We start from the raw sequence: 12,384 nt of genomic DNA, 5'->3' as shown, positions 1-12,384 counted from the left end.
TCATCCGGTCCCACCGCAAGTCAATGGACTTCTGGCTGAAGCACCGCCTCGTCCGCGGCGGGTCCCGCCCGGGATGGGGCTGGAAAATCCCAGCCAAAGACTATTTACTACTGCTGAATTAACACAATTTCTGATCCTACTGTGCCTAGACAACTACAAAATATTTGGAAATTTTGAAAATCTTCTGTACATACCTCAAATGTTCCAGCTTTAAGCAAGCTAACTTGATCATGTTGCGATAAATCTTTGAATCCTGGAATACGTTTTGCAAATTCCACCACCTCTCTAACTGCAGGTGTAAAACTCATGGAGAATTCTTCCCAGATTTCCTGCTCTGATTTATCAGGGTTTACATAGGGAGACATACTCATCGGGCACACCTAGCCAAAACAACCACCAAGATTTAGTGTGAAAATCAGAAATAGAAGCTTTAACTTACGACTTTTTTTCTTAATATTATTTGACCTTAACATTAGAACTTTCAAATGATCAAACATTCCAATAGTCAATCATTTTACAAAAAAAAATACGATCCTTTTCTCAGTATAGATGGCATATTTACCAGATGCATTCTCCTTTCTGTGGTCCAAGAAGGATCATGTGTGGTGCTGCTTTGAGAAAATCCATCTTCTGCAAATGCATTTTGCGTATATCCATTGGAAACAGTACGACAATGCCTGCTTATGAATCTATCTGTGTGGCTATTTGGACAAAATATATGGTTATTAATCTTATTGGTATTCCAGACTTTGGACTGGTTTGCATTGTTAAAACAGTGGATTCCATTAACTCTGTTTGTAGGGCAGCCAATCATCCAATTATCATCATCGTTTTTCTGAGGACTTTCTCTGTTCTGGAACTGTATGGCTTCTGGATTATCTTGGGTACAGAAGAAAGTTTCCTTATGGGCTTTGGTCACTCTACCAATCACATCATCTTCAACACTTTGAGGTCTCTCAGGCTGCAGTTGTGGGGAAGAGGTCTCATCTTGTAATATTTTAGTCTGCAGGTAGCCATTCAGCTGGTTATTCATCATGTTTTTCATTGCGCTTTGCATTTCGATCAACATTCTCTGCTTCTCACGCTTTGGAATGCGTCCAAATCGAACAGCTGTAAAAGAATATACCAAACGTTTCCAACATGATAGTGGAACAAACAAGCTCAATCGCAAATTCACCTTCCAACATTTAGGAAAACAGCAACATCTGATTTATGCATTGCAGTATTTACAGAATAAGATTGTTCCCATCTGCAACAGGACTCACCATCTCGGGACATGCCCACAGCCAGGCACTTCTTAAAGCGACACTGTTGACACCGATTCCTATTCATCCTCATTATGGAACAGTTTTCATTTTTCAGGCACTTCTTGTACTGGATATTCTGCTGAATGCTCCTTCTGAAGAAGCCCTGCAAAGTTGAGATGAAGGATATTCTAGTTAATCCAAATTAAAAAGAAAAAGAAAGCCACACTAGGCGGCTTGTAGCCATGGTTGCCCTAACCTTTCGTGTTAGACAGCCTGCAATGTTAGTCAGTTTGTGTTGCTTTAAGCCAAGTTGCTAATGGTACGAAGTACGAAGTACCTTAAGCTGTATAATATTTTTCTGTAACGTGGTGATTTGACAAACATGGAACAAATATTTGCCAAATGTTGCATGCCTGGAGTAACAAACACCAGAGAAAATAATAGGACAAATGTTTCACATCTAGGGTTACCAGCTTCAAAATAAGAATTTCTCACATACATCACTAACATAGTAAAGAAACAATTTTCTCCACAAAAGCTATCCTCCAGTAGAATTAATTAACTTACAAGACAACAAGCTTTCCTAACTAAAGACCTACAAGTATACACTCACAATAATTACTAGATTCTAAAATGTCAAATTAGGGGAAGTAAAGCACCTGCAATGAGAAAATCCATCTCTGCAAATGCTTTTTGCATGTATCTATTGAAAACAGTATGTTTGCTGATGTATTTATCTGTGTGATTATTTGGACAAAATATGTTGGTTTGCTTGTTAAAAAATGGATCCATTAACTCTGGGACCTGTGCTGGAAGAGCTGACCCTCTACAAGGTAAATTTTAAGAAGTGTTTTCAAATGATTATGTCAGCTCATAAATTCTATTTTAAATTAAGACAATCCCATTTTCTGGGGATCATCCCAGAATGAGGTACTGTGTCCATGGCTAAATAATGTCACTGGAAGAATAGCCAGCTCATGAAACTCATCCCCAAATGACAACCCTAACAATTAATGGCCAGCTAGGTTCAAACCAGGAGCCATGCAACCCCCAGCGCCTTGTTGTCGGTCAATAAACCAGGTAGGGCCATACAGCGTGATGAATTCTAAAATTCCTGTTTTCAAACAGAAGTGGTGGACTTACTGAGGGGCTTTAATTTATGCAGAGATCATGCTCTATGGCCAGTGCACAAACTCCACAACCACCCCCACTTCCCAAGCACCCTTACAGAATCCACGATAATCCCTGTATCACGCGTGTTTTTTTCTGTGAATATGGCTGAAGAGAAAATAGCGCTGGAACCAAAATGTCCCAGTGAAGAGGGATCATTGTTGACCAGACTAATGAGCAGCAGCTAGAACTGGGCCATGTGAATGTTCCAGGAGCCAGATCAGACCATGTTCCGAAGCTCTGAAATGTGTGGATAAGTGCCGGGCAATGTGTCCCTGGATTCGATTTAGAAAATGCGGTCACCCTATTTTCAATTGCTTTCCCTCATGTTCTACACTGCCCTATCATGTTGCAGAACCAGGTGCTGTACCAAAACCAGTTATTTTTGTCTTTCAATTTTATTATGGTGCCAAGTGGTAGGAATTGATACTATGGAAAACACTACAGAATAATGGCACCACCAAACTGCAAAAGAAGAAATGCTACAGGTACCAGAAGCACATTAGAATTTTGACCCATTTTGGTTTTTTTATTAACCCCATTCTCCTCTCTTAGATATGAGGGAATTATTATGCTAATCACAACTTAATAACTTTTGCTAGTTATCCTCTATATTTCACCACACCGTTGTGATTTTTCTTTTCTTCATTAAACAAGTGCCCAAAATCACACAGTACTGCTTTGGTGTTTGTTAAAGGTTAAGTTAGTATGGCTACTACCCTGTATTTCAGAGCTGGAAAGCACAGAACATGTTCAACAAAATCATTGCAGCCTGGTTAAATACTAATTTGAACAACTTTTGTTAACCATAATCATTCATATAAAACTAAACCGTTTCAGACTTGTCTTAAGGAAATCAGGACGAGGTTAACTTCATTCACAAATATTAGCCGAGACTTCCACATGAACTATTGTCCCCTTCCGCACTAAGATTCTTCTTAAAACTTAACCTCGCAAACTTACCTCTGAAGTAGATTTGCTTTCATCTCTTACGATTTTCATTTATATTTATATCTTCCATATTTTTAAAAAAATAAGCCTGATAATCAAACTTGGTGTGAATAATAAACAAACTATTCTAAAAAGATCCTATGAAAGTGTTAAAGCCATATTTGTCAATTTGGTTATCAGGTCTCTGCAGATACACAGGTCTATAAAACATCAAAGAACAGATAGAAAAGCCACACAAAAAAAAAATAGGAATCTAGGTTTTATACATAGGACATAGATGAAGAATTTGTACAAGATATTGGTCAGATCACATGATCAGTATTTTGTATAGTTCTGTACATTCCACACAAGTTAAATATTAAGAGCCGTGGAAAGGATATACAGAAGATTTCCTGACAAGTTTTAGTTATTTAGAAAAACTCAAAACAAAACAAAAAATTGGGCTTTCCTTACCAGATCAGAGAAAGTTAAAGGTAGAGTCTAATAAAGGTTTCCAGAAGTATCTGAGAATAAATAGTAAAAGATAGTTTCTGCTGGTTTGTGAATTTATACGAGAAGGCTTCAACTCAAAATTATAATTAAAAGAATGAAGAGGAAAGTTTGAAGATTTTTTTTCACAAAGAAGATTACAACATGGAAATAATTTACTGCAAATAGCTGCTAAAGCAGAAGCTATAGCATTTAAAAAGAAAACTGACAAGTATATTTGAAAAGGAAGAACGAAGAAATGGGATTAGAGTAGAAGCTTCATTTGAAGGTCTGGCACCAGAACAGGCACAATGAGCCAGATGGAATCTTCATACGTCTATGATTCTTAGTTCAGCTCCTAATTATACCATACAATATTCCACTTTGGCTGATAAGAATCACACAACAAAGTAATCCACAATCTGTGAATTATTATGCAGTACAGATGTTTCTGGCATGCATTCACATGGTAAGGAGATTATAGGATTGCTGATGTAAATCAAAGAATGCTCCAGGGATAGTTTAATGTACATGTCTCAGAATGACACTGCACAAATGCAATGGAAATGGCATTAGACACACATTACATGCTGCAAATATTCTAATCCACTTGAAGGTGAGGGAAAGCAAACTTATTTCATTAAAGCACAAGAATGCTTCATATCATGAAAAGCACTATGTAAATGTATGTCTTTCATTTCCCCCAGTTGCAAAAAAATCTAGTTCAACATTCACGTTTTGAAATATAACTTTTAGTTTCAGGAACAAAAGTTACAACTGTAGAAAAATGGGGGCATCTGGTTGAGAAACTGGTAAAAATAACTGATGTAAATGCAACTCAAACAAGCCTGGGTTTATTACACTCAAAAAATAACCTGTATTGCAAGGTCAGAGTTGATAGTGAAAAACTGGAACAATGAATGATCCATCTCTAAGCTTGTAATTGAGTGAGGGAGTCTGGAGAAAGGGTCATAAAACTCCATAATAATACAAATTATTCATATGGGTTACAGAATCAAAGACCTATACTGAAGGTAAAATAATTTGTTTGAAATTCTATTTGAATTATCCCAAAGCATGCCACTGAGTTGCCATTGAGATAGTGGCTCAGGGTGGAGCCTTGGTTGGAAGGTTCTTTTGTTTAATTTATGTGTGTGTGTTTGCTGACAGAAGCAAGGAGTTCAGTTTGGGAACAAACAGAGACAGTTGAGATTTAGTCTTATGTAGGCTGCAACTCACTAAGTGGGAAGAGCCAAATGAAATGAATATTAGTCTGTTATGTCTACGCTTCAACAGAGAAAATACTAACTTAATTATCCATTGGGTGGTGTGCGGGTGGGGCTCTCAGTTTGTATTTAGTGAAGGAAAAGCAGCTAGAAGGCTTGTTCGAGCTTGCAGCTAGTGGAAGAAATCTACAGTGGTTCTCACAGAGCCCTATGGCAGAAAGCAGTCAGGAGAGATAGCTTGGAAAGCTGTGGGAAGGCAGTTGGGCATCATGTGGCAACCCAAACAAAGAGCTGAGGCATCCAATCATGATGTCTGTACAGAAAAGGTGGAGGGTGGCGTAGTCAATAGCTAATGGAAAGACACCCATAGAATGTTATCTCAGAGGATAGCTGGAACACTTGGGATAATTAAAGTGAATTCCAGAGGGCTGCAGCATACTTTTGGGTTGATCCCAGGAAAAGTGAGTGAACCTTCAAGATTTCTTAAGAAAAGGGAACTCTTGGGGGAGGTAAAAAGTAGAACTGAGTTTATAACATAAATCTTTTTATGCTATAGTGTGTGCTTGTTTTGCTTAAATACTCTTTACATATACAATGAAGTTTGTTTTTGTTTAAAAAGGTGAGCTTCTGTGGCTCAGTTCTATAGGTTATTGCTAGGTGTTCAGATTTCTTCTTTAAACATGAACGTCCCCAACAGGATCATAACAACCAACTGATGAAGAGATGAGCTACAACTGACAATTTGATAAGTCCTCCCAACTCAAAGAAAGGATTTTATCTATTTGTATCTGATATACTTTTTATAAAGTAAGCCTGAAACAATACACTCAGATATGCCATGACAGAAGAACACAGATTCAGGATTGTGAAAGGAAAATTCAGGACTTAAGCCAAGAAATATTTCTTAACTACAATCTGTATAAACAAATGGGACACAGTTGTCAAGGCCAAGTCACTGGATTAACTTCACAGGGCTGTAATGGGAAGTTGCTAACGCTGGCATTCCAGAAAAACAGAATAAATTTGGTTGAAAATCAATTTTTATTGATTTATATATGCACATTAAAATGAGTACATAAATAAAACACCATTGAGAATGACAATATAAACATTTCCTGCTGATATTTGCAAGGTATTCAAACTTAACTGTTAACACTTCCATAAGATATCAGGAGAAAGCACTCTAATATGATTTCCACTCTAATATGGAGTAGTACCATCTGGCAGAGCTATAGAGGGTTCCGTTACCCAGCTCAATACCTCTACAGCTGAAGACCCTTCTTTGTCACTCATTCTTGTCTAAGAATTCAACTTTTATATTTTTAAAAACTATTTAATATTAAATTTCTGAATTGTTCCATAGGAGATGAAAAAGAATGATGGAGAGGAAGGAACAAGGTGCTCCTCCCAGATTCACACTCAGGGAACCAGCAATATTTAAAGCTTTTTTAGATTAAAAGCAGCGATTTACCCACAGCCTATAATGGAATCTTTCCCTGCAGTTTAAAAGCCGATTCTTGCCATTAACTGGGAACTGGCTTCTGAATGCAAGAACAGAGATCTCCAGAGAGCTTCAACAACTTGGGTTACTTGAGTATTGCTGAAATAAGAGACATGTCTAAGTTTTTCATCTAGCACTCATTAGGACACTCAAGAATACCAATATAAGGGGAAAAACAACAATTTATGCTGTATTTGAAGAGAGTGCTGATTGGTTGGCAAGTGGCATTGCCATGGAGAATGCACCACTGATGGTGGCTGGCAGTTAACTGCCAAGCATTGCTTGAAATTTAAACCAGGCAGCTTCACCCTGATATTCCTCAGGACAATGCCATGACCAGAATCAACAAACAGCTGTCACTTATTTTGTTTAGTTGAAACAGGTGCAGTGTATGTACATGTTCTTTCTGTCAACAAAGAACGGGGCCTTGTGTATTAATATATGTAGCTTCCGATACATGCAAGTGCGCCACATTACGAGGCCGACTGACAATCTTACATTGGCTGTCAGTGTAATTCTTTGCACAATGGGGATTGTTTAACAAATGTTGTCCAATCGCAGAATCACATATAATGTTGGACATTCTGTTTTGAGTTTTCAAGCATGGGCTGATTGGGTACAGTCTGTATCCTGCCCGATGCGAACAGCAGCTGGGACATGCTGTTTGATACAATCCTCCAGTCTTTGGGATGTACGACCTACATACCTAGCATCACACTGGCACTGAAACTCATATATCACAGTATTCATTTGTGTGATAGGCAGACAGTCTTTTTGGCTTGATGGCAGCATCCTGTTAGTGGCCAATACCACTCGTGTTGCTACTACATAGGAGTGGCGTGAAACAGCTAATTTAATATGTTGCTCAAACAGCTAGCTGTTTCACGCTGCTAGTACGCAGTAGCAACACGAGTGGTATTCACCACTAACAGGAGACTACCATCAAGCCAAAAAGACATTCTGCCGATCACACAAATGAGTGATGTGCTATCTGAGTTTCAGTGTGATGCTAGTATGTAGGCGGTATGTCCCAAAGACTGGCGGATTGTATCAAACAGCATGTCCCAGCCGCTGTTCGCAATAGGCAAGAAATAGACTGTACCCAACCAGCCCGTGCTTGAAAACTCAAAGCACGATGTCCAACATTATTTTTGATTCCATGATTGGACAACATTTGCTAAGTAATCCTCAACGTGCTGAGAATTACGCTGACAACCAATTTAAGATTGTCAGTTGGGCTCACAATGTGGTGGATTTGCGTGTACTGGAAGCTACAGTTATTAATACACAGGGCCCTGTTCTTTGCAGACAGAAAGAACATGTACATACACTGCGTCTGTTTCAGCTAAACAAAATAAGTAACAGCCATTCGCTGACTCAATCCTCAGGCCAATGCCATGACCAATCAGGGTCAAGCTGTCTGGTTTAAATTTCAAACAATGTATGGCAATTAACTGTCAGTCACCATCAGTTATGCATTCTCCATGGCAACACCACCTGCCAAGCAATCAGCACTCTCTTCACATACTGTATAAATTGTTGTTTTCCCCTTTATATTGGTATTCTTGCGAGTGTCCTGAGGAGTGCAAGACGAAAAGCTTAGACATGTCTCTTTTTTCAGCAGTACCTAAGTTCTGTACTGCCAAACGACAACTTGGGTTACCTTGGGAATACTGAACATTGAGTCTGAATGTCATGAACTCTCATGGCTTCAGATCAAACATGGACAAGAGAACCTGCTGTCCTCCTTTAGCTGATGAGTCATTGCTCCTCCACACTGAACACCATCTGGGGAAAGTACCATCAGGATAAGCAAGGTCAGAGAATGCGCATTGCGCAGGAGACAATAGCTAAAATTGGTTTGATAGTACCACCACTGATATGGCTGACTGACTCCAAAAGGACAATGCTGCCCTACTAGACTTGAAGTAGTTGATGAGAGAACCATCATGAGGAAATAGCCTATTTAACCTTGTCTGCAGAATTCTGCCTACCGTTGTATCCATCCACGTGAGCACAGAAGGCATGACTACTCCACAGTCCTTGTGAAGAATAAGTCCATTCTCATGCTAAGGACACACTCTGTTGTGCCTTGTAGCATTTCCACAATGCTAAGTGAGAGAGGTTAAGGACAGATCCATCAGCCTGAAACTGGGCATTCATGAGAAACTGTGGATTATCACCAGCAGAATTGTATACCTCTTACAACCTGGCCTCACTCCTCCAACACCATTAAGGCAGATGACCAACCTTCTTCGATAAAGAATGCAGAACAGCATGTCTGGAGCAGCACCAGGTAGACTAATGAAAAAAGACTACGTGCATGCTATAGACAGAGATAAGTAATCCCTAAATTCAGGTCAAATAGCAGTGGACGACTCAGCAACTAACAGAAGGAGGGCAAGAGGGTGGGGGCTCATGGTCACCCCCATCACCACCCACAACCCGAGTGCAAAAGACATGGCTGAAGTATTTCTGACCATCTTCAGCCAGAAGTGCCAAGTTTTGATGGTCCTTCTCATGGGCCACCTCTGGGGATCCCCACCATCACAGATGCCACTCTTCAGCCAATTCAATTCACTCTACATGACATTTAGAAATAACTGATTGCACTGGATACAACAAAGGCTATGGGCCCAATAACATCCTGGCTGTACTGCTAAAGACCTGTGCTCTAGAACTAACTGTGCCACTAGCCAATTTGTTCCAGTACCATTACAACTCTGGCATCTACCTGACAATGTAGAAAATTGCCCAGGTATATCCTGTCCACAAAATGCAGGACAAATCCAATTCAGCCAATTATCCCAATCATCTGCAAAGTGAAGGAAGGAATCATCAAGTGGCACCTACCAATAACCTGATTACCAATTCTCAGTTTGTATTCCATCAGGACTACTTGGGTTCAGGCCTCATTATCACCTTAGTTCATACATTGACATAACACCTGAATTCCAAAGTTGAGGCAACAGTGCCCTTGGCATCCGGGCAGCATTCAACTAAGTGTGGCAGCAAAGAGACCGAGTAAAACTGAAGTCATTGGGGATCAGAGGGAAGCTCTCCAGTGGCTTGAATCATACCTAGCGCGAAGGAAGATTGTTGTGTTTGTTGGAAGGCAATTATTTCAGCCCCAGGACATTGATGCAGGAATTCTTCAGTATAACTTCCTAGGCCCAACCATCTTCAGTTGCTTTATCAATGACTTTCCCCTTTCACAAGGTCAGAAACGGAGCTGTACACTGATGATTGCAGTATTCAGTTTCATTCATAAAGCTCAAAAATAAAGCAACCTGTGTCTGTATGCAGCAGGACCTAGACAAGTGACATCTTGGATAAGTGGCAAGTAACATTCACATCATACAAGAGTCAGGCAATTGACATTTCCAACACGAAAAGGCCTGACTACCTCCCCATGCCATCTAATAATATTACCTTCACTCAGTCTCTCACCATCAACACCCTAAGGGTCACCACTGACCAGAAACTGAACTGAACCAGCCACATAAATGGAGTGACTACTTGAGCAGGTCAGAAGCTGGGAATTCTGTGGTAAGTAACTCACCTCCTGACTCTCCAAAGCTGTCCACTATCCACTTGTCTGGATGAATGCAACTTAAACACTCTCAAAGCTCAACACCATCCAGGACAAAGCCATCTGCTTAATCAACACCTTGCACATGAGAATAAATATCCAACCCCTTCATCAACATCACACCATGACTGCTGCGTGTAGCATCTGCAGGATGCAATGCAGCAGCTCATCAAGGTTTCTTCAGCAGCACCTCCTAAACTTGTGACATCCACCAAGAAGGAAAAGGGCAGCAGTCGCATGGGAACGCCATCATATGCAAGTTATACCCAATTCGTACTTGGACATATATCACTGTTCCTTCATCATCTCTGGGTTGAAATCCCAGAACACTCTACCTAACAGCATTGTGGGAGCACCCTCATAAGGATTTCAAGAAGATCCACCTCCACCTTTTCAAGTGCAGCTAGGGAAGGGCAGTAAATGCCAGCCTTGTTTTTAAAAGGATGTATTCAAAGGAAAAATAATTTACGCTCAATCATCAATTAAGCAAAGTTCTCGACCTCCCATGTAAAGAATCTACACTGTGTGGCCAGGTTCTCTAACTTGGCAAAATAAAACAATGTTATAACCTGCCTAACGTACAATAAATCATACATGGTCAAAAAGCTGGAAAATGAACATTAATTTTCTATTAATATATCATGATTTTTCTACAGCATAATAACATGATGTCTCTTTCCCCAGTCAAGCAACTATGGGAGGATGAAACCACACTGGAAAATCTTTAGATTAATACTTAATCAATTCCATGGATTCAACTAGTGGTCCAATAAATATATGGATACTACTCAGAATACTTTACAGGTTCTCTTACTTAGAAACATCATATTAGACTATTTATTTGAATTCACAGTGAAACTGTGCCTTACCTTGCAACCTTCGCATGCGTGCACACCATAATGGAATCCAGATGCCACATCTCCACAGACTTTACACAGGAGGATCATCCCATTAATTTCTAAATAAAACAAGGACCAAGTAGGATAACAACACCCAAGGTATCTTATTAGTCACAAAATAAAGCTTGTACTTATCTATTTTTAATCAAAGTTTTTGTGATGTTAAAACGGAAAATTCTGTGATCATGTTACTATGACAACATTATCAACTCACTAGTAATTCCACTGGTACTTTTGCTCAAAGGGCCTGCACTTGATCCATCCCCTTTAGCTGAACACGCAATCTGGATGTTGCTGGAGCTTCCTAGTTTCAATGCGCAGTTATCAGCCAGCATGTCATTGGGGTTGATGTAGTTATCAGATATAAAGCTGTTAGGTGATGATGGAATGGAAGACGAGATTGGCTGGAAACTGTTCTCCGAACTGTCACTGTGATAAGAGACGGGACTACAACTGGAACTTGATGAACTTATGTATGTAATGACACCACCTGCATTAAAACAAACAAAAAGTGGAATGGAGGACAATTATAAAGTTAAATGGACAGATCGGAAGTTCCTCACACTTTGTTCAAAATTTCTCTTTTCATAGGGGTATTGAGAAAAATAAAACGTGGGAAACATTCACCTGTTCCATTAGTCCACTTGGTCTGCCCAGATCTAAAAAGCTGTGCGAGGAAGTGCAAGTGAAGAGCAGAGGGGAATCTCTTTTCTCTTAGAATCAAAGAATAGTTAAGCACATAAGGAAGCCATTCGGCCCTTCAAGTCCATGCCGGCACTCTGCAAGAACAATCCAGTTAGTCCCACTCACTGCCCGTGCTTTGCCCAAATCTCTACAATTTTTTTCCCTTTGGATATTTATCCAACTCCCTTATGAAAGCCATGGTTGAATCTGCTACCGCCACTTGTTCAGGCAGTCCATTGCAGATCATAACCAACGGCTGCGGAGAAACCATAAGACATAGGAGCAGAAATTAGGCCATTCAGCCCATCGAGTCTGCTCCGCCATTCAATCATGGCTATTAAGTTTCTCAACCCCATTCTCCCCGTAACCTTTGATCCCCTTAACAATCAAGAACCTATCAATCTCGGTCTTAAATACACTCAATGACCTGGCCTCCACACCCTTCTGTGACAATGAATTCCACAGCAAAAACAGAAATACCTGGAAAAACTCAGCAGGTCTGGCAGCATCGGCGGAGAAGAGCAAAGTTGACGTTTTGAGTCCTCATGACCCTTCAACAGAACTAAGTAGAAATAGGAAAGGGGTGAAATATAGGAAGATTCACCATCTCTGGCTAAAGAAGTTTCTCCTTATGACTGTTCTAAAA

The 12,384-nt window shown here is 39.9% G+C and overlaps 1 protein-coding gene across 5 annotated transcripts in view; it reads right to left on the bottom strand.

Annotated features, from left to right (window-relative positions):
- LOC121276120 (nuclear receptor subfamily 1 group D member 2-like) overlaps positions 1–12,384 on the bottom strand; it is a 31,463-nt gene that overhangs the window by 8,531 nt on the left and 10,548 nt on the right. For 3 of the 5 annotated variants that reach the window (XM_041184117.1, XM_041184114.1, XM_041184118.1), the window contains 5 exons: positions 11,269–11,544; positions 11,025–11,113; positions 1,266–1,410; positions 563–1,110; positions 195–380 (listed from right to left, as the gene is read on the bottom strand). In XM_041184117.1, the coding sequence (XP_041040051.1) occupies positions 195–380; positions 563–1,110; positions 1,266–1,410; positions 11,025–11,113; positions 11,269–11,389 (1,089 nt within the window). In that variant the 5' untranslated portion in view covers positions 11,390–11,544. Of the gene's footprint in view, positions 1–194; positions 381–562; positions 1,111–1,265; positions 1,411–11,024; positions 11,114–11,268; positions 11,545–11,681; positions 11,834–12,384 lie in introns of all 5 variants that reach the window. The other 2 variants (XM_041184116.1, XM_041184115.1) reach the window with 1 other exon arrangement.

The sequence above is a fragment of the Carcharodon carcharias genome, chromosome 3, assembly GCF_017639515.1.
Source record: "Carcharodon carcharias isolate sCarCar2 chromosome 3, sCarCar2.pri, whole genome shotgun sequence".
Classification (NCBI taxonomy): Eukaryota; Metazoa; Chordata; class Chondrichthyes; order Lamniformes; family Lamnidae; genus Carcharodon; species Carcharodon carcharias.
The sequence above is the reverse complement of the archived record's forward strand: the minus strand, read 5'-3'. Positions and strand labels throughout refer to the sequence as shown.